This window comes from Triturus cristatus, chromosome 3_1 (genome assembly GCF_964204655.1).
Source record: "Triturus cristatus chromosome 3_1, aTriCri1.1, whole genome shotgun sequence".
NCBI classification, from domain to species: domain Eukaryota; kingdom Metazoa; phylum Chordata; class Amphibia; order Caudata; family Salamandridae; genus Triturus; species Triturus cristatus.
In genome coordinates this window covers 1,032,725,046-1,032,745,609 of record NC_140583.1, presented here as the reverse complement: position 1 = coordinate 1,032,745,609, position 20,564 = coordinate 1,032,725,046, and the positions used below count along the sequence as shown (strand labels likewise).

Genomic DNA, 20,564 nt, shown 5'->3' with positions numbered 1-20,564 from the left:
TTAGGATTTTGTCTCAGTTAAACTTATGTTTTGGTCTTAAGATTCCTAACTTTACTACTGCTAAATGTCTTTTGTGAATACCAAAAGTCGTAAAGTTAGGATTTTGTCCCATGTTACTTTTGTGAATCGGGCCCTGAGTACACAAACATAAAAACTATTCATAAAACAGAGAATTTCTTTAAGTTGAATGCTAATCAAGAACAATTAAACATTTCTTTCTAGCATAAAATACAGCCTACAAAAAACTTGACATACTACAGCATATCGCCACAGTAGACAAACAGTGTAGGTAAAGATAAGCAAGGCGACATTGTTTGAAGTTGAGTGGTCTTAAAATGGGAAGAATATAAAGTTTTCTCAGATTGTTATAAAATTTGCAGAAAAGAAGAACATGCATAGTGCTCTGTGCCATCAGAGTGTCACATGGACAATTTAATACTATTTGCAGACCAATCATTGATTTCGCGGAAGCTAATTAAACGATGATAAATATCCATTCTTAGGCTGGTGAGGTTAAATCTATTCCTAAAGTTTAATACAGATTTAAGATAAGGCTGCATTTCATATGTCGTAATAATTTCTTGTTTTTTTAATACGCTAGACTTTAATATTTTGGTGAACATCCTAAGATTCTCTAGTGTTCCATACATTAATTTTTCAGATCTTTTTCAGATCTTTTCTATTGATGGCTACCAGTGATTCAGGCATCTCATAGTAGTGAGGATACCCCAAATCATGGAAAAAACATTGGATATATTTCAATCAGGGTATAAGCAAGGGTAAACTTGCCATAAGGCAGTCTCTGATAATGGCACGATTTAAGCAAGTATAGTCTGAAGTCCAGATTTTGTGCTATATTAAGATGGGCTGCAGCATTATTAAGCCTTGAAGAAACGGCACACGTATGCCGAGCAACTCTATGGAATGACAAGAAGATACTTTAAGAAGTCATTTCCACTGTCGGCAATGACCTACAGTTAATATGTCCCCAAACTCCTGTCCCATATGAGGCAACACTCACACATTTGGCTTTATAGATTTTTATCATTTCGTCTGGGGGATTCGTACCCAATCTCTTGGCAACCTTTTGTGGAGACATAGTTGCTTTTTTAAACTGTAACTTCCTGGTGGAAATGGCGTGCGTTCATGAGCCTTCTTTGTTGAATAATGTGCCCAAGTGTAAGAAAGTAATGGTAAAAAAATATATATTTGGCCCCTTGATTTCTATGTCTTAACACATCACTGTTCTTCTCCCACATTTGATAATGAACGTTTTAGATTGGTTAACTATGAGTCCTAAATCCTGCATATAACCAACAAAGTTTGTAAGGAAGCTCTGTAGATCCTGGGGAGTTTGAGCCATACGAACAGCATCCTCTGCATAGAGGAGAGCCGGGACAGGGTGATGTCCACTTTTTCGGAAGATCTTACATTTGGAGGCTAGCACAGCCCCTACACGGTTTATGTATAGTGAAAAAAGAAAGGGTGATAAAACACAGCCCTGTCTTACGCCTGGGTCTATGTTAAAAAATTGTGTACATTCTCCCCTGGTTCCATATCTAGTCCTAGATCTACATTCCCAATGCAGTTCCTGTAGAAAGTTGATAATCGATACCGCCAACCCCAAACACCAATTACAAATCGATTAAGGCCAAATAGATGATCCCCTTTTTGATCTTGGTATACTTTCCGATTACCATACTCAAATCCAGTACCTGCTCCATAGTCCCAATTCCAGGGCGGAATCCATATTGCAGATGTGACAAAATATCATAAGATTCCACCCAGTCCTGTAGCCTATTCAAGATGATACGGACAGCTATCTGTGCTAGAGAATGAGAAGGGAGATTGGTCTATATCATGCAGGGCTGAGATTATCTGCCTTTTTGGTTAATTGGGACGAGAATTGATTCTGCCCACATAGGTAAAAAATACTATATTACAGCATGCCCTCAATGCCACCATCAAAAGAGGACCCCGTAATGCTATGGGCATCTCTACCATTGAAAGTACTTTTAAATGGGGCGTAGGGAGAGGAAATTTCACTAGAAACAGCCAAATCAAATTTTATATCAGTTCGTTCAGCTTATCCTAATATTGGTTAAGAATAAAATAGGATTGGCAAACATTTTCCAAGTTAGTTAATCCACATACTTTTTCAGAAGACATGTTACCCAAGTGAGCGTGAAAATCCCCCCGTCCCCATAGACAATCAAATTCTTACTGTTATTCCTACCAAAATGCTCCAGGTCATTATCCAGTTGTTGTAAAGTAACAGTTATGTGTGACATGGTAGCACTATTATGAAAATTAATCACTGCTAACCAAGAAGATCCCAGAGCTTCACATATAAATATTTGGTAATAGGGATTGTGTGACACCATACTTATTTTAATAAATTGCAGGTTATTAGAAATGCAGGTACATAACACACCCTTTGATCTTCTATGGTTGGAGGCAATTGATGGAATATGATACGTTCTAAAACCATTTATATGTATGGGGTCTATAAGCCAAGTCTCCTGTAAGCAAAGGAAATGAAAACCCGCTACAACGTCTTACAATTCTATGTTGATAATTTTATTCTAAAGTTCTGCCACATTCCAAAATATAAATCCCGTAGTGACTGCAGTTAGACTACCTAATCAACTATTGGATGGGGTAGCCAAAGAAGTACTGTTATTTGATGGAGGGGTGATAACAGGTAAGAGAGTTTGCGGTTCATTCGCCAGCTGTGTAAAGGGACCCATGTCAGGCCTATCAGGGGTATGGTGTCTCTTTGCCTCTCCTTCACAATCCACACAATGCTCCAGAACTACAGGCTTTCAATCCAGCACGGACTTTATTCACCAACCTTTGAAAAGTGGCAAGGGAATTCTTCAAATCAAAGAGCATCACAGTTAACTGGAAGTGCCCATCTGGAGTGGAAAATGCTGGTCTTTCTTTTGCTCCAGGAGTCAGACCTATCTGCCAGTACCCTGATGTGAGTTCAAAGTTATTCAGATATGTGGCTGCCCCTAACTTGTCAATGAACTCATCATCTCTTGGAATTGGATGTGCATCTGTCTAGGTAACTGCATTGAAGCCTAAGTAGTCCACACAAAAGACAAAACCTTATTTCTTTCTTCCCACCCTGGTAATGAGGCTTGGGGACTAACACAACTGGGCTGGCCCAGGGGCTCTCTGAGGGTTCAATTAAATCCAAATCCAGCATCTTGCTTCCTTCAGCTTTGATGCTTTGATGCTTTCCTTGACTTGATATTTTGTTTTTGACAGGTAGGCTGCCACCAGGGTCCAGATCATGTGTACACCATTTAGTCTGTCCAGAGATCAAGGAAAAGAGCTCAGCAAACTGGTTTAGGACTTGCCTGCAATGAGTCTGCCGTTGGGCAGTAAGGGTGTCTGAATAGACCGCTCCATCAATTGACCCATCTTTAGGAGAGAGGAGATCAGGGAGTGGCTCGTTCTCTACCTTCTGTTCCTCATCTGTAACTATAAGCATGATCACATCAGCCCTGTCATTGTAGGGTTTAAGACGATTTACATGTATTACCCTTTTGGGGTTTCTACATGGCCAACACCCACTAAGTAAGTGACTTCCCCTTTTCTCTCAAAGATAGGTTAGGGCCCGGTCCATTTGTCCCGGAGGGCTCTAGGTGCCACAGGCTCCAAAACCCACACCTTATGCCATGGTTGGAACTCCACCATGGCAGCTTTTTGATCATACTAGAGCTTATGGAGCTCTTTGCTGGCCTCACAGTTTTTGTGTGCTTTCTCATGTATTCAGCCATCTTTGAGCAAATGCCAAAAACATAATCCACAATGTCTTGCTTTGGTTCCTGGAGAGGTCCCTCTCATCCGTCCTTGACAAGACAGAGGGGGTCCTCTTACAGCGTGTTCAAACAAAAGTTCCAACGGGAAAATTCCAACTCCCTTTTATGGCACCTCTCTGTAAGCAAAAGGCAGGGAAACTAGCAAGACATCCCATCTCCTTCTGAGTTTTTCAGTTAGCCCACCAACCATGCCATTTATGGTCTTATTAAATCTTTCAACAAACCCATTTGTCTGTGGATGGTATTGTGTAGTGAACCTATACGTCACCGGCACACTTAGCCCACCTGTGATTCAAGTATGCAGACATGAAGTTTGTACCTCTGTCTGATACAGCCTCCTTATGAAAGCTAACCCTAGTAAAAACACCTAGGAGGGCTATAGGTTTTTGAAGATATTCCTTTTTCGGACTTTTGCCTGTTCTGATAACATAGCCTTTACAGAGCGCCCTGCATCTAGCATTGTTCAGGGCTACGTAAGGGGTCAGATCGAGCTCCTGATCCTGGCTACTGGTTTCAGGCATTATTTTACAAAAGTTGGGACTTTTTTATGAAGTTAAGAAATAACTACAAACTAAATACATTGACCTAACTAAAGTACAGACTTTTCAATTTTTGAACAGTTCAAAATCCCATCAGGCATCAGCCAAAAAGTGGGGGATAACCATGCAAAAGAGGTACTTTCATACAAGAGTAACATCAATATTTAAATGGAAGGATTAGGTCTCCAAAAAAGGTTACTTTGATCGGTCAAACTTGCACTTAAAACAGCACAGCTAGGCTAACGCAGTCATATTTACATTGTCACAGTAGAGGATAGCACAATGGGTGCTGCAGTCCACCTGTGACATTTAACTAACAGGCCCTAGGTACACCTTGTTACCATATACCAGGAAGTTATCCATAGATTAAATATGCCAATTAGGCGTATACCAAGTTTATCATGTTGAAAGGAGGAACACAAGCACTTTACCACTGGTTATCTGGGGTAGGGAGCACAGAGTTCTATAGCCAGTAAAAATAGGGTTAAATAAAATAAATCCATGGTGACCCTGCAAAAAGGCCAGATGTCCAACAAAATCCTACTTTGGATGAAAGTAAAGACAAGTATTTAGTGCAAACAGTTTCCCTAAGCCATCTGCTGCCTGCTACAGTGGTGTAAAAGTAATCACAGACAAGCAGACTGCCTCTTATTACATGTTTCAGTTACAATCATAGGTTCCCAGTTTTTATTTGCTGGCGCAATGAGTAAGTGTGGAGTGAGTGAAGGTTTTTCCTTAATAGAAGGGTATGATAGAAGGGTTGAAATAGAAGGCCCCCTAGTAAACTTCATTCTTTCCAAAACCATGCGAATTTGATAAAGGTTTGTGTTGTCACTGCGGGATATGTTGCTGATAGGGCATGGAATTCCTAACCCTACGCCCAAACAGAGTCAGAAGCATAGTGTAGCCCATTGGGGTCTCACAGGACCAAATAATGCATTAGCTTGTTACTGCTGCTCTTGGTTTCTTATGGCCCTGGTAATGGATTGGTGAGGTAAATTTGATACTAGACCTTGTGTAGTTCTTCAGCTGAGCCGAGAGCTGCCTTTTTAGCAGAGTGGTATGATCTTTATTTAGATCTGGAAGTAGCTGTGTGGTCTGGTTTCTTTAGGATACTCAAATTCTTCCTGCATTCGAAAGAGTGGTCTACCTGGCATTGTGTCTCTGAATCCTGGAGTGACAATAGGATTTTATAGTGGCTATTATGGTGAAACATATTTATTTACATAATAAAATAATTCAGCTATTTTTTAGCTTGCCGTTGTAACGTTTATAATATGTGTGCAATCTGAAAAATTTAGTTTTGGAAAAGAACATTTTCACAAACCCTCGATATGTAGCGAAAGCTGAAAGGTTTTGATTCCTTAAAATCTAAAACACACAACCAAACCTGGGTGAAGACCCTCCTAGCCATCCACATGGGCAAAGACATTATGGTATCATACAAAAGGCATGGAGTTCCACTTGAAAGCTTTAGGTTCTATTTATTTAAGGAAGACAAATACACCAGTCGACAAATTGATGAAATAGGCGGAGGTCGCAACACCATCTTCGCCATCACTATGGGTCAGCACTTCCGTCAATTCCCGCTCCAGCTCTACATCCGCCGAGCACTCAACATACGCAAGGCCATCGAACGACTGCTGACCCGGAGCCCTGACACCAAAGTCATCATAAAGACAGAGAACACCAGGGACACTAACACAGCCGTGGAAAAATTGAGTGAATTTCATGGCCATTGTCAATATCTGGTGATGAAAGAGGTTTTTAAGAATATGGATGTTGGTTTTGTGGATGTATTGGACATGAGCTCCGCCCTGGCCACTGAAAATGTTCACCCACCGACGCACGTACTTGAGAATATCATGAGCCTAACTTTCACTTATGCCTGCTAGTGATAATCAAACTGTAAATGTGCCAAGAAACATGTCCTTTTGAATGAGTAAATGACATACAAGTGCGATGTACAATGATTGTCACAAGCACAAGGCATGTCACCTTCTTTCTTAGCCTTAAAAACTTTTCCCCATCTTTCTTGTTCTTTCCACTCCAGCTATTATGGCCCAAACACCACTCAGGAAATACCCTCAAAGCTGGATATTACCAGTTCGCGCACCAAGTTCTTCAGAACAATTGAAAACTCATAAAAACCTACTGAATTTTGATCTGATCAGGAATTATTGTTAAAAATTACCTAAAAGCATATCCTAACAGCTAGGTCATTTTGCTAACTTCTACCAATTGGGGTACAGATGCAGGACAGGCACACGTGGCACCAATGCTACATGTATTGTTTTATCCAAGTTCATGGCTGTATGTGAGGTGAAAAACAAAGAGAGAGGCTTCTGTCCATAGGTGGCCATGATGTACTTTGAATGAATCTAAGAGACGCTTGATGATATTGTCAACTCAATTCCCATTTAAGAGCATGGGGGCTCCCAACTCTCCACGGCCCCTCAGCAATATCTGTGAGATATGGGAGACTCCGAGGGAAGTCATTGCATTCTGCAGGGGTTGCCTATCATTTTGCTCTACACCACTGTTTTCGTTTCACAAGATTAATACAGTGCATCTTCAGCTCTTCTCATCTGTCTGTGTATAGATCTGTTGAAGCTGCTTTTTTGTTGGAGACTATAACATTTTGAGCAGAACTGAATATAAGAGCCATAAATGTACCAAGTATAGTAACTGACAGATGGTATGATAACATAAGTATGCCCATTATGCACTGCAAATGTACCTGGGTAGCAAGGTGGCGCTGTACAAGTCAGGGTGTAGGGAGATGATACAAAATTGTGTACAAGAAATATTAATGTTATATGTTAAACGTATGTACTATCGTATTTCACATATATACGTTAAAGGCACATGAACATTACGTGATTTGTCTAGAATCACAAGTTTTGCAGCCAAGCATCAATGGTAGGATTCAAAATCCGGTCCTGAGACACTGGACCACACCTCCTCCCAACAAGGACCAAAATAAACAATTGATACATGGGCAAAGATGACAGTTGTGTGGTGGTTTTGCCAACGAAGACAGAAAATACATTTCACTTCCTAACCGTAAAGACACATTGATTTCCATATTAACAAGTTTTGCAAATGTGTGATGAAGTCTTCTGTTTTTATTCTCTAGCATGCAGAGATGACTCTTCAGGACTAATTTGCAGTCCACAATTGTGAGGCTGGCACAAGCAGCTGGTGGAAGTGAATTTCAATGTAGAGGTCCTAGAAAGGAAAAAAAGAATGTTTAACCTGGATGCCTCACCAGCCTTTCTGGGTGAAACTAGTGGATTTGATTAGGCCTGGGCGGAACGTGCAGAATTTTACTAAGTGGAATTCTGCGGAATTGCAAAAAACACTCAGGGAGATCCCGCAAAATTTCGTGAATGGGCCAAAAATGCACATCACACTCCTTGCACTGCAATTTAATGCCGGCAGCCCATAATATGTCTATAGGGCTCCAGGGTCCTTGGAGTCCATGCAGGTTCAGGGCAACACAGCAGGCAGCGATTGTTAAGTCCTTGAAGCAACCTTTTTCTTCTGCAGCAGGGCTTCAGTACTCTTGAAGCGGGTCTTATTTGTTCTGCTCTTCTTTGGTCCGACGAATCAGAGTTTCAGATCTTGGGAGCCACCTAAATACCGAATTTAGGGGCATTACAAAAGGAGACAGGGAATAGCCAAGGGGCTATTTACCTTTAGGGTGGCTACACCATTTAATGACCACTTCCTGTGGGAAGGGGCACTACCCTAGCCCTGATTGTAGGTTTTGTCACCATCTCAAGATGTTGGAATTTCAGGAGAGGGGTTCACCTCACCTACCCACCCTAGGGGTGGTGCAGGCTAAAGGTGGGGGGGTCCTCGTCATCTAACTAATTTTCCTGTCTTTCCTGTCACCAAAAGTAGAGCAGGAAAGGGGGCTTGGCCTCCCCCACTATCTGGTGGTTCCTGGGTTGGATTTCAAAGGCAGCATGGTCTTTGAAGCTTCCCGCCCCGGAAGGCCATTCTGTCCTGGATGAGGTGTGAAACACCCCTGCACAAACCAGGTATTGTTTCTGTCCTCTAAGAGCACTGGCTCTTATCCCATAAGGTCAGCAGCATGTCTGGTGGTGGCAGGCTGGTGAAACCTGACCAGAAACCCCACTAGCGTTTGGTTCAGTTTCAGGAGACCCTCTAAAAGAGTCTCCGTGTGAATTTATTATTAAATCCAACACAGGCATCAGAGAGGATTTATTAAGAAAAGATGTTAGGTACCAAACATATTAGAAATCAGTGAAGCCATCGTGGAGCTAGGAAACTCGTGTTGACAAGTACTCTGCCCATGTGCTCTTTATGGCTTCCCTGTTTACTTACAACATCACAGAATGGACTGGATATTGTAGGAGAATACCTGCTCATGATGATATGCTCACACATAGGATATAGTTCACCCTGCCTTAGGACTAAAGGCCTGCAGTAGGGATAACTTACCTATGAGAAGCAAGGCACACAGACACGCAGCCTGCAATGGCAGAGTGCATAGCCTTGGTACGGAGGTCATAGGGTGGCACAACCAGTGCTGCAGCCCCAGATGACCCTCTTCAATACCCATTCCCTAGGTATCAGGGGTACGACTTACTAGGGACTTACAGGAGTAGGTGAAGGCGTGCCAATTGTGGTACAGTGTTTTGGGAAAGAGATCTGGCACTGGGAACCTGATTAGAAGGGACCCAGTTCACTTACAGTTCAAACTCACATCAGGCAAAAAGTAGGGGCTAACTGTGAAAAAGACCCCCCCAAACAAAAGAGTATGAGACTAACCTTTCCCTAGAGAGTCTGTATCTTCTAAGTGGAAAAATCTGGAAAGGCCATCTGTATTGGCATGGTCAGTCCCTCATCTGTGTTCCACTATAAAGCTCATTCCTTGTAGGGATATGGACTACCTTAAGAATTTGGGGTTTTCTCTTTTCATCTGCATGAGCCACCTGAGAGGTCTGTAGTCAGTTTGGACAAAGAAGTGAAAACTAAGCAAGTATGGTCTCAGCTTCTTCGGAGACCAAAGCACAGCAAAGCCTTCCTTCTCAATGGCACTCCAACGCTGCTGTCAGGTTGGTCATGACCATCATCATGGGTCTGGGATAGGACTGCTCCTATCCCATGTTTAGAGGCATCTGTCTGCACTATGAACTGCTTGAAGTAATTGGAAGCTTTTAGAATCGGTGATGAGCACATTGCTTCTTTCAATGTGTCAAAAGCCTTTTGACACCTTGCTGTCCAGTTTTCCTTTTTTGGGCCTTTTCTTAGAGGTCAATTCCGCGAGGGGGGGCCACAATGGACCCATATCCCTGCACAAACCACCTGTAGTACCCGATCAAGCCAAGGAAAACCCTGATTTGAATCTGGGTGGTTGTAGCTTCCCAATCCAGAATTTTATGGATTTTGGGCTGTAGGTGTTGAACTTAGCCTCCACCACAAGGTGGCCCAAGTATACAACCTTGACCTGCCCTATCTGGCACTTGCTTGCCTTGATAGTGAGGTCTACTCTATGCAGAGCCTCCAGGACCATTTGGAGGTGGGACAGGTGTTTTGGCCACGTGGAGATAAAGACAGCAATATCATCAAGATAGGCTGCACTACAGGCTTCCCAAATCATTTCAATACATTATTCGATTTCATAATAAAATCATAAAATTGCAGGGCATTACAATAATAAAATCTGAGGGCCCGATTCACAGAAGTAATTTGAGACAAAATCCTAACTTTACGACTTCCGGTATTCACAAAGTGCATTTAGAAGTAGTAAAGTTAGGAATCCTAACTTTACTCCTCCTAAATGCCCTTTGTGAATAATGAAAGTCATAAAGTTAGGATTTTGTCTCAGTTAAACTTACGTTTTGGTCTTAAGATTCCTAACTTTACTACTGCTAAATGTCTTTTGTGAATACCAAAAGTCGTAAAGTTAGGATTTTGTCTCAGATTACTTTTGTGAATCGGGCCCTGAGTACACAAACATAAAAACTATTCATGAAATAGAGAATTTCTTTAAGTTGAATGCTAATCAAGAACAATTAAAACATTTCTTTCTAGCATAAAATACAGCCTACAAAAAACTTGACATACTACAGCATATCGCCACAGTAGACAAACAGTGTAGGTAAAGATAAGCAAGGCGACATTGTTTGAAGTTGAGTGGTCTTAAAATGGGAAGAATATAACGTTTTCTCAGATTGTTATATATTTTGCAGAAAAGAAGTACATGCATAGTGCTCTGTGCCATCAGAGTGTCACACGGACAATTTAATACTATTTGCAGACCAATCATTGATTTCGCGGAAGCTAATTAAACGATGATAAATATCCATTCTTAGGCTGGTGAGGTAAATACAGATTTAAGATAAGGCTGCATTTCATATGTCGTTATAATGGCTTGATTTTTTAATACGCTAGACTTTAATATTTTGGTGAACATCCTAAGATTCTCTAGTGTTCCGTACATTAATTTTTCAGATCTTTTTCAGATCTTTTCTATTGATGGCTACCAGTGATTCAGGCATCTCATAGTAGTGAGGATACCCCAAATCATGGAAAAAACATTGGATATATTTCAATCAGGGTATAAGCAAAGGTAAACTTGCCATAAGGCAGTCCCTGATAATGGCACGATTTAAGCCAGTATAGTCTGAAGTCCAGTTTTTGTGCTATATTAAGATGGGCTGCAGCATTATTAAGCCTTGAAGAAACGGCACACGTATGCTGAGCAACTCTATGGAATGACAAGAAGATACTTTAAGAAGTCATTTCCACTGTCGGCAATGACCTACAGTTAATATGTCCCCAAACTCCCGTCCCATATGAGGCAACACTCACACATTTGGCTTTATAGATTTTTATCATTTCGTCTGGGGGATTCGTACCCAATCTCTTCGCAACATTTTGTGGAGTCATAGTTGCTTTTTTAAACTGTAACTTCCTGGTGGAAATGGCGTGCGTTCATAAGCCTTCTTTGTTGAATAATGTGCCCAAGTGTAAGAAAGTAATGGTAAAAAAATATATATTTGGCCCCTTGATTTCTATGTATTGACACATCACTGTTCTTCTCCCACATTTGATAATGAACGTTTTAGATTGGTTAACTATGAGTCCTAAATCCTGCATATAACCAACAAAGTTTGTAAGGAAGCTCTGTAGGTCCTGGGGAGTTTGAGCCATACGAACAGCATCCTCTGCATAGAGGAGAGCCGGGACAGGGTGATGTCCACTTTTTCGGAAGATCTTACATTTGGAGGCTAGCACAGCCCCTACACGGTTTATGTATAGTGAAAAAAGAAAGGGTGATAAAACACAGCCCTGTCTTACGCCTGGCTCTATGTTAAAAAATTGTGTACATTCTCCCCTGGTTCCATATCTAGTCCTAGATCTACATTCCCAATGCAGTTCCTGTAGAAAGTTGATAATCGATACCGCCAACCCCAAACACCGATTACAAATCGATTAAGGCCAAATAGATGATACCCTTTTTGATCTTGGTATACTTTCCGATTACCATACTCAAATCCAGTACCTGCTCTATAGTCCCAATTCCAGGGCGGAATCCATATTGCAGATGTGTCAAAATATCATAAGATTCCACCCAGTCCTGTAGCCTATTCAAGATGATACGGACAGCTATCTGTGCTAGAGAATGAGAAGGGATATTGGTCTATATCATGCAGGGATGAGATTATCTGCCTTTTTGGTTAACTGGGACGATAATTGATTCTGCCCACATAGGTAAAAAATACTATATTACAGCATGCCCTCAATGCCACCATCACAAGAGGACCCCGTAATGCTATGGGCATCTCTACCATTGAAAGTACTTTTAAATGGGGCGTAGGGAGAGGAAATTTCACTAGAAACAGCCAAATCAAATTTTATATCAGTTCGTTCAGCTTATCCTAATATTGGTTAAGAATAAAATAGGATTGGCAAACATTTTCCAAGTTAGTTAATCCACATACTTTTTCAGAAGACATGTTACCCAAGTGAGCGTGAAAATCCCCCCGTCCCCATAGACAATCAAATTCTTACTGTTATTCCTACCAAAATGCTCCAGGTCATTATCCAGTTGTTGTAAAGTAACAGTTATGTGTGACATTGTAGCACTATTATGAAAATTAATCACTGCTAACCGAGAAGATCCCAGAGCTTCACATATAAATATTTGGTAATAGGGATTGTGTGACACCATACTTATTTTAATAAATTGCAGGTTATTAGAAATGCAGGTACATAACACACCCTTTGATCTTCTATGGTTGGAGGCTATTGATGGAATATGATACGTTCTAAAACCATTTATATGTATGGGGTCTATAAGCCAAGTCTCCTGTAAGCAAAGGAAATGAAAACCTGCTACAACGTCTTACAATTCTATGTTGATAATTTTATTCTAAAGTTCTGCCACATTCCAAAATATAAATCCCGTAGTGACTGCAGTTAGACTACCTAATCAACTATTGGATGGGGTAGCCAAAGAAGTACTGTTATTTGATGGAGGGGTGATAACAGGTAAGAGAGTTTGCGGTTCATTCGCCAGCTGTGTAAAGGGACCCATGTCAGGCCTATCAGGGGTATGGTGTCTCCTTGCCTCTCCTTCACAATCCACACAATGCTCCCGAACTACAGGCTTTCAATCCAGCACGGACTTTATTCACCAACCTTTGAAAAGTGGCAAGGGACTTCTTCAAATCAAAGAGCATCACAGTTAACTGGAAGTGCCCATCTGGAGTGGAAAATGCTGGTCTTTCTTTTGCTCCAGGAGTCAGACCTATCTGCCAGTACCCTGATGTGAGTTCAAAGTTATTCAGATATGTGGCTGCCCCTAACTTGTCAATGAACTCATCATCTCTTGGAATTGGATGTGCATCTGTCTAGGTAACTGCATTGAAGCCTAAGTAGTCCACACAAAAGACAAAACCTTATTTCTTTCTTCCCACCCTGGCAATGAGGCTTGGGGACTAACACAACTGGGCTGGCCCAGGGGCTCTCTGAGGGTTCAATTAAATCCAAATCCAGCATATTGCTTACTTCAGCTTTGATGCTTTCCTTTACTTGATATTTTGTTTTTGACAGGTAGGCTGCCACCAGGGTCCAGATCATGTGTACACCATTTAGTCTGTCCAGAGATCAAGGAAAAGAGCTCAGCAAACTGGTTTAGGACTTGCCGGCAATGAGTCTGCCGTTGGGCAATAAGGGTGTCTGAATAGACGACTCCATCAATTGACCCATCTTTAGGAGAGAGGAGATCAGGGAGTGGCTCGTTCTCTACCTTCTGTTCCTCATCTGTAACTATAAGCATGATCACATCAGCCCTGTCATTGTAGGGTTTAAGGCGATTTACATGTATTACCCTTTTGGGGTTTCTACATGGCCAACACCCACTAAGTAAGTGACTTCCCCTTTTCTCTCAAAGATAGGTTAGGGCCCGGTCCATTTGTCCTAGAGGGCTCTAGGTGCCACAGGCTCCAAAACCCACACCTTATGCCATGGTTGGAACTCCACCATGGCAGCCTATTGATCATACTAGAGCTTCTGGAGCTCTTTGCTGGCCTCACAGTTTTTGTGTGCTTTCTCATGTATTCAGCCATCTTTGAGCAAATGCCAAAAACATAATCCACAATGTCTTGCTTTGGTTCCTGGAGAGGTCCCTCCCATCTGTCCTTGACAAGACAGAGGGGTCCTCTTACAGCGTGTTCAAACAAAAGTTCCAACAGGAAAATTCCAACTCCCTTTTGTGGCACCTCTCTGTAAGCAAAAAGCAGAGAATGTAGCAAGACATCCCATCTCCTTCTGAGTTTTTCAGGGAGCCCACCAATCATGCCATTTATGGTCTTATTAAATCTTTCAACAAACCCATTTGTCTGTGGATGGTATTGTGTAGTGAACCTATAGGTCACCGGCACACTTAGCCCACCTGTGATTCAAGTATGCAGACATGAAGTTTGTACTTCTGTCTGAAACAGCCTCCTTATGAAAGCTAACCCTAGTAAAAACACTTAGGAGGGCTATAGGTTTTTGAAGATATTTATTTTTCTGACTTTTGCCTGTTCTGATACCATAGCCTGTACAGAGCGCCCTGCATCTAGCATTGTTCAGGGCTATGTAAGGGGTCAGATCGAGCTCCTGATCCTGGCTTCAGGCATTATTTTACAAAAGTTGGGACTTTTTTATAAAGTTAAGAAATAACTACAAACTAAATACTTTGACTTAACTAAAATACAGACTTTTCAATTTTTGAACAGTTCAAAATCATATCAGGCATCAGCTAAAAAGTGGGGGATAACCATGCAAAAGAGGTACTTTCATACAAGAGTAACATCAATATTTAAAAAGAAGGATTAGGTCTCCAAAAAAGGTTACTTTGATAGGTCAAACTTGCACTTAAAATAGCACAGCTAGGCTAACGCAGTCATATTTACATTGTCACGGTAGAGGATAGCACAATGGGTGCTGCAGTCTGCTTGTGACATTTAACTTACAGGCCCTAGGTACACCTTGTTACCATATACCAGGAAGTTATCCATAGATTAAATATGCCAATTAGGCGTATACCAAGTTTATCATGTTGAAAGGAGGAACACAAGCACTTTACCACTGGTTATCGGGGGTAGGGAGCACAGAGTTCTATAGCCAGTAAAAATAGGGTTAAATAAAATAAATCCATGGTGACCCTGCAAAAAGGCCAGATGTCCAACAAAATCCTACTTTGGATGAAAGTAAAGACAAGTATTTAGAGCAAACAATTTCCCTAAGCCATCTGCTGCCTGCTACAGTGGTGTAAAAGTAATCACAGACAAGCAGACTGCCTCTTATTACATGTTTCAGTTACAATCATAGGTTCCCTGTTAATGAGTAAGTGTGGAGTGAGTGAAGGTTTTTCCTTAATAGAAGCGTATGATAGAAGGGTTGAAATAGGAGGCCCCCTAGTAAACTTCATTCTTTCCAAAACCATGCAAATTTGATAAAGGTTTGTGTTGTCACTGCGGGATATGTTGCTGATAGGGCATGGATTTCCTAACCCTACGCCCGAACAGAGTCAGAAGCATAGTGTAGCCCATTGGGGTCTCACAGGACCAAATAATGCATTAGCTTGTTACTGCTGCTCTTGGTTTCTTATGGCCCTGGTGATGGATTGGTGAGGTAAATTTGATACTAGACCTTGTGTAGTTCTTCAGCTGAGCCGAGAGCTGCCTTTTTAGCAGAGTGGTATGATCTTTATTTAGATCTGGAAGTAGCTGTGTGGTCTGGTTTCTTTAGGATACTCAAATTCTTCTTGCATTCGGAAGAGTGGTCTACCTGGCATTGTGTCTCTGAATCCTGGAGTGACAATAGGATTTTATGGTGGCTATTATGGTGAAACATATTTATTTACATAATAAAATAATTCAGCTACTTTTTAGCTTGCCGTTGTAACGTTTATAATATGTGTGCAATCTGAAAAATTTAGTTTTGGAAAAGAACATTTTCACAAACCCTCGATATGTAGTGAAAGCTGAAAGATTTTGATTCCTTAAAATCTAAAACACACAACCAAACAAATTAAAAGCATATATTGAGAAAGTATTACATGCATTGTGTTTTGATAATAGAAATTTATTTCATGAATAACCTTCTGATGTTTGTTACATACTGTATTTTCTCCTCAGTAATGACCTATTTCGACCACCATGAATCCGGTTGGTCTTCCTGGGAGAAGACCCTCCTAGCCATCCACATGGGCAAAGACATTATGGTATCATACAAAAGGCATGGAGTTCCACTTGAAAGCTTTAGGTTCTATTTATTTAAGGAAGACAAATACACCAGTCGACAAATTGATGAAATAGGCGGAGGTCGCAACACCATCTTCGCCATCACTATGGGTCAGCACTTCCGACAATTCCCGCTCCAGCTCTACATCCGCCGAGCACTCAACATACGCAAGGCCATCGAGTGACTGCTGACCCGGAGCCCTGACACCAAAGTCATCATAAAGACAGAGAACACCAGGGACACTAACACAGCCGTGGAAAGATTGAGTGAATTTCTTGGCCATTGTCAATATCTGGTGATGAAAGAGGTTTTTAAGAATATGGATGTTGGTTTTGTGGATGTATTGGACATGAGCTACGCCCTGGCCACTGAAAATGTTCACCCACAGATGCACGTACTTGAGAACATCATGAGCCTAACTTTCACTTATGCCTGCTAATGATAATCAAACTGTAAATGTGCCAAGAAATATGTCCTTTTGAATGAGTAAATGACATACAAGTGTGATGTACAATGCTTGTCACAAGCACAAGGCATGTCACCTTCTTTCTTAGCCTTAAAAACTTTTCCCCATCTTTTTTGTTCTTTCCACTCCAGCTATGATGGCCCCAAACACCACTCAGGAAATACCCTCAAAGCTGGATATTACCAGTTCGCGCACCAAGTTCTTAATAACAATTGAAAACTCATAAAAACCTACTGAATTTGGATCTGATCGGGAATTATTGTTAAAAATTACCTAAAAGCATATCCTAACAGCTAGGTCATTTTGCTAACTTCTACCAATTGGGGTACAGATGCAGGACAGGCACACGTGGCACCAATGCTACATGTATCGTTTTATCCAAGTTCATGGCTGTATGTGAGGTGAAAAACAAAGAGAGAGGCTTCTGTCCATAGCTGGCCATAATGTACTTTGAATGAATGTAGGAGACACGTGATGATATTGTCAACTCAATTCCCATTTAAGAGCATGGGGGCTCCCAACTCTCCACGGCCCCTCAGCAATATCTGTGAGATATGGGAGACTCCGAGGGAAGTCATCGCATTCTGCAGGGGTTGCCTATCATTTTGCTCTACACCACTGTTTTCGTTTCACAAGATTAATACAGTGCATCTTCAGCTCTTCTCATCTCTCTGTGTATAGATCTGTTGAAGCTGCTTTTTTTGTTGGAGACTATAACATTTTGAGCAGAACTGAATATAAGAACCATAAATGTACCAAGTATAGTAACTGACAGATGGTATGATAACATAAGTATGCCCATTATGCACTGCAAATGTACCTGGGTAGCAAGGTGGCGCTGTACAAGTCAGGGTGTAGGGAGATGATACAAAATTGTGTACAAGAAATATTAATGTTATACGTATGTACTATCGTATTTCACAAATGTACGTTAAAGGCACATGAACATTACGTGATTTGTCTAGAATCACAAGTTTTGCAGCCAAGCATCAATGGTAGGATTCAAAATCCGGTCCTGAGACACTGGACCACACCTCCTCCCAACAAGGACCAAAATAAACAATTGATACATGGGCAAAGATGACAGTTGTGTGGTGGTTTTGCCAATGAAGACAGAAAATACAATTCACTTCCTAACCATAAAGACACATTGATTTCCATATTAACAAGTTTTGCAAATGTGTGATGAAGTCTTCTGTTTTTATTCTCTAGCATGCAGAGATGACTCTTCAGGACTAATTTGCAGTCCACAATTGTGAGGCTGGCACAAGCAGCTGGTGGAAGTGAATTTCAATGTAGAGGTCCTTGAAGGGAAAAAAAGAATGTTTAACCTGGATGCCTCACCAGCCTTTCTGGGTGAAACTAGTGGATTTGATTAGGCCTGGGCGGAACATGCAGAATTTTACTCAGTGGAATTCTGCGGAATTGCAAAAAAACTCAGAGAGGTCCTGCAAAATTTCGTGAATGGGCTGAAAATGCACGTCCATATGTCTATAGGACTTAGTTTCCATAGGAAAAGCATTTTTTGATTTGCTCATCAATTTGGAGCAGTTTGACGACTCTTCATGAAATTTTCCCAAAAAAGTGTCTTTCTGATTCTAGTTGTGCATGGAACGTTTCGGGGTGATCTTCCATGATGGGGGCTGAGAAAAAGGCGAGGTAAAAAAGTGTGTTTCCCATGTTAATTCGCATAGGGATTTTGAACACCGGTACAGGCCGAAATCCTAAATGGAATTAAACCAAATGTGGCAGAAAGCTAGATATTTGGACAGAAAGAACCCTATTTGTGAATTGGTGTAAATCCGTTCAGTAGTTTTTGAAATGTTCAAGAAAAAAGAAATTTGTATAGCTTTGCAAAGCCTAAGCACAGATCTCATGGTGAGACCTGATTGACTGTCAGCACTTCAACCAGGAAGTGCTGGCAGTCTTCTTGGGACCAATATACATAAAAGCACCCCATTGAAATGCATTGTAGTGAAATGGCAGGATTTGAAAGTCACAAAGAGGAGAACATATAAGGTTGATAACAGATTTTAGTTACAATATAAATAATTTGTTGATAGTACCATTCTAATTGTAGGGATTGTGGTGTGTTCTAAGGTGATTTCACCCTGTGAAAAAGTATTTTTCTGGGATTTCATGAATCAAGTTTGAGAGAATACTGCTTTCTCATGATTTTTTAATAGAGTTTATGGAAGATCCTCCAAAAGCTAAAATGAGAGCATATTTTCTGTAAATTCTCACTATCTTTTTCAGCCATATAAAAGTGAAGTCTGACATTCCCAGTAAAACATGTACTTCCAACTGGAGCAGCCTGTCAGTTGATTCCCTTATGTTCTACTGCAGTTTCTGAGAGTATTCTAAAGAATAACTAGAGGGCTAACAGTCTTACTTCTGACAAAAGAATGGCACACCAGAAGCCATCTTGATTGAATTAAACTGGCAAAACTTAAAACATTTAGGGCAATATTTACAATAAAGTGACTCTGCTGTGCCGCACTGAGTCACTCACAAAGCACAGGAATGTGTCATATCTACAACGATATGACGGTACCCTTACCTCCCCCCAGCGCTGGCACACAATTGGCTGCCATGCGCCAATGTAGGCACCCTTGCACCATGGTGCAAGGGTGCCTGCGTTGCAGGGAGATTGTTTCCTGCACATAAACAATCTGAAATGTTGTTTTTCAACTTCTAAAAATGTCATTTTTCCCTTCCTGCCCATAAACAATCACAAGAGGTGATTTCCTCATTCTATGTGTGCTGCAAAATGCAGCACACATAGAAAGAGGAAAAAAAACTAAGAGAAATGAAAATATTTCTCCTCGTTGCGCCTCCCTATGCATTCCCTTGTTTACGATTTCTCTTAAATCTAGGAATGTGTCAGGTTCTATGGGTATTGCGTGGGAACACCCACAGCAACACCCATGGAACGCCCCTTTCACGCAAAGTGCTGCGTGTAAAGGGGCTGTATTTACAAGGACAGGAAAAACCACGCAGGGTGGCTTTTTGTATCTTTGTAAATATGGGGCAGCAAGATGCGCTGCTGGTGCATCAAAAAAAGTGACCTATAGCGGTGCAAGGGGCTTGTAAATAAGCCCCACAATTTAGAAAGGAACAGAATGAGGGGTTTCATTTTATCATAGAAATTATGGTGAGTGCTGAAGAAAGAAAAATTAGGACATATTTTGAATGAGTTCTCAAATATCTTCTTCTTCTATTTTATTGAAACATTCTAACAATGCAGTCTGAAACATTCCCTTTCAACACCAGCAGCAGACTGCCTATTAACTCCCTGGCGAGCAGCAGCTTTACTACATTGTTCTAATCAGCAACTAGAGTGCTAAAATTCTGAATTCATGCCAAAAGTGTGGCACATCTGACCGCCATCTTGATTGAATCGAAGTGGAAAACTGAAAGCATTTTCTACTGAGGATACTGCAGTAAATGAGGAAATTAGGTAGCTTCATAACAAATAAGTCTCTCAAGATGGCCCCCAGAGAAAAAAGAGCCAAATGCAACACAAATATCACCCACATGTAGCCCAAGGCTAGCCTAATAAAAGAAGTGTGCAAAACACTTAATTTGTTTGTTTTTTAGCAGTTTTATATAGGGCAGACTTGACCCTAAGGTATTGGAGTGCTTTACATGAGCATCACTTACATTACATAAGGACACATTCATTTTGTTTTTAGGAATGGAGAGATTAATTGATTTGCCCAGAATCACAGGATGTCCAGCTGATGCCAAAACTCAAACCTGGTTCCCCAGTTGCCAAGTCTTTAGCTCTGGCAGTAAAACCACATCTTCTCATCTAAGTGTACCATATAATCAAGTGATTAACTGGATAAAAAAACATAAAGGTAGCAAATAATTTAAAAGTGCTTTGTCCCTATTTGAGTACTCAGAAAATATGTCCTCATATTAGTTTTTAGAGCACTAACCATAGAT

General features: G+C 41.0%; 1 protein-coding gene across 1 annotated transcript; it reads left to right on the top strand.

Moving 5' to 3' along the window:
- Positions 1 to 1,133: 1,133 nt before the first annotated feature.
- On the top strand, positions 1,134 to 7,369 carry LOC146861448 (NXPE family member 2-like). The gene is made up of 2 exons (XM_085646243.1): positions 1,134 to 1,193; positions 5,713 to 7,369. The coding sequence occupies exons 1-2, from the start codon at positions 1,134 to 1,136 to the stop codon at positions 6,265 to 6,267; spliced, it is 615 nt and encodes a 204-aa protein (XP_085502369.1). The 3' UTR covers positions 6,268 to 7,369.
- The last annotated feature ends 13,195 nt before the right edge of the window (positions 7,370 to 20,564 follow it).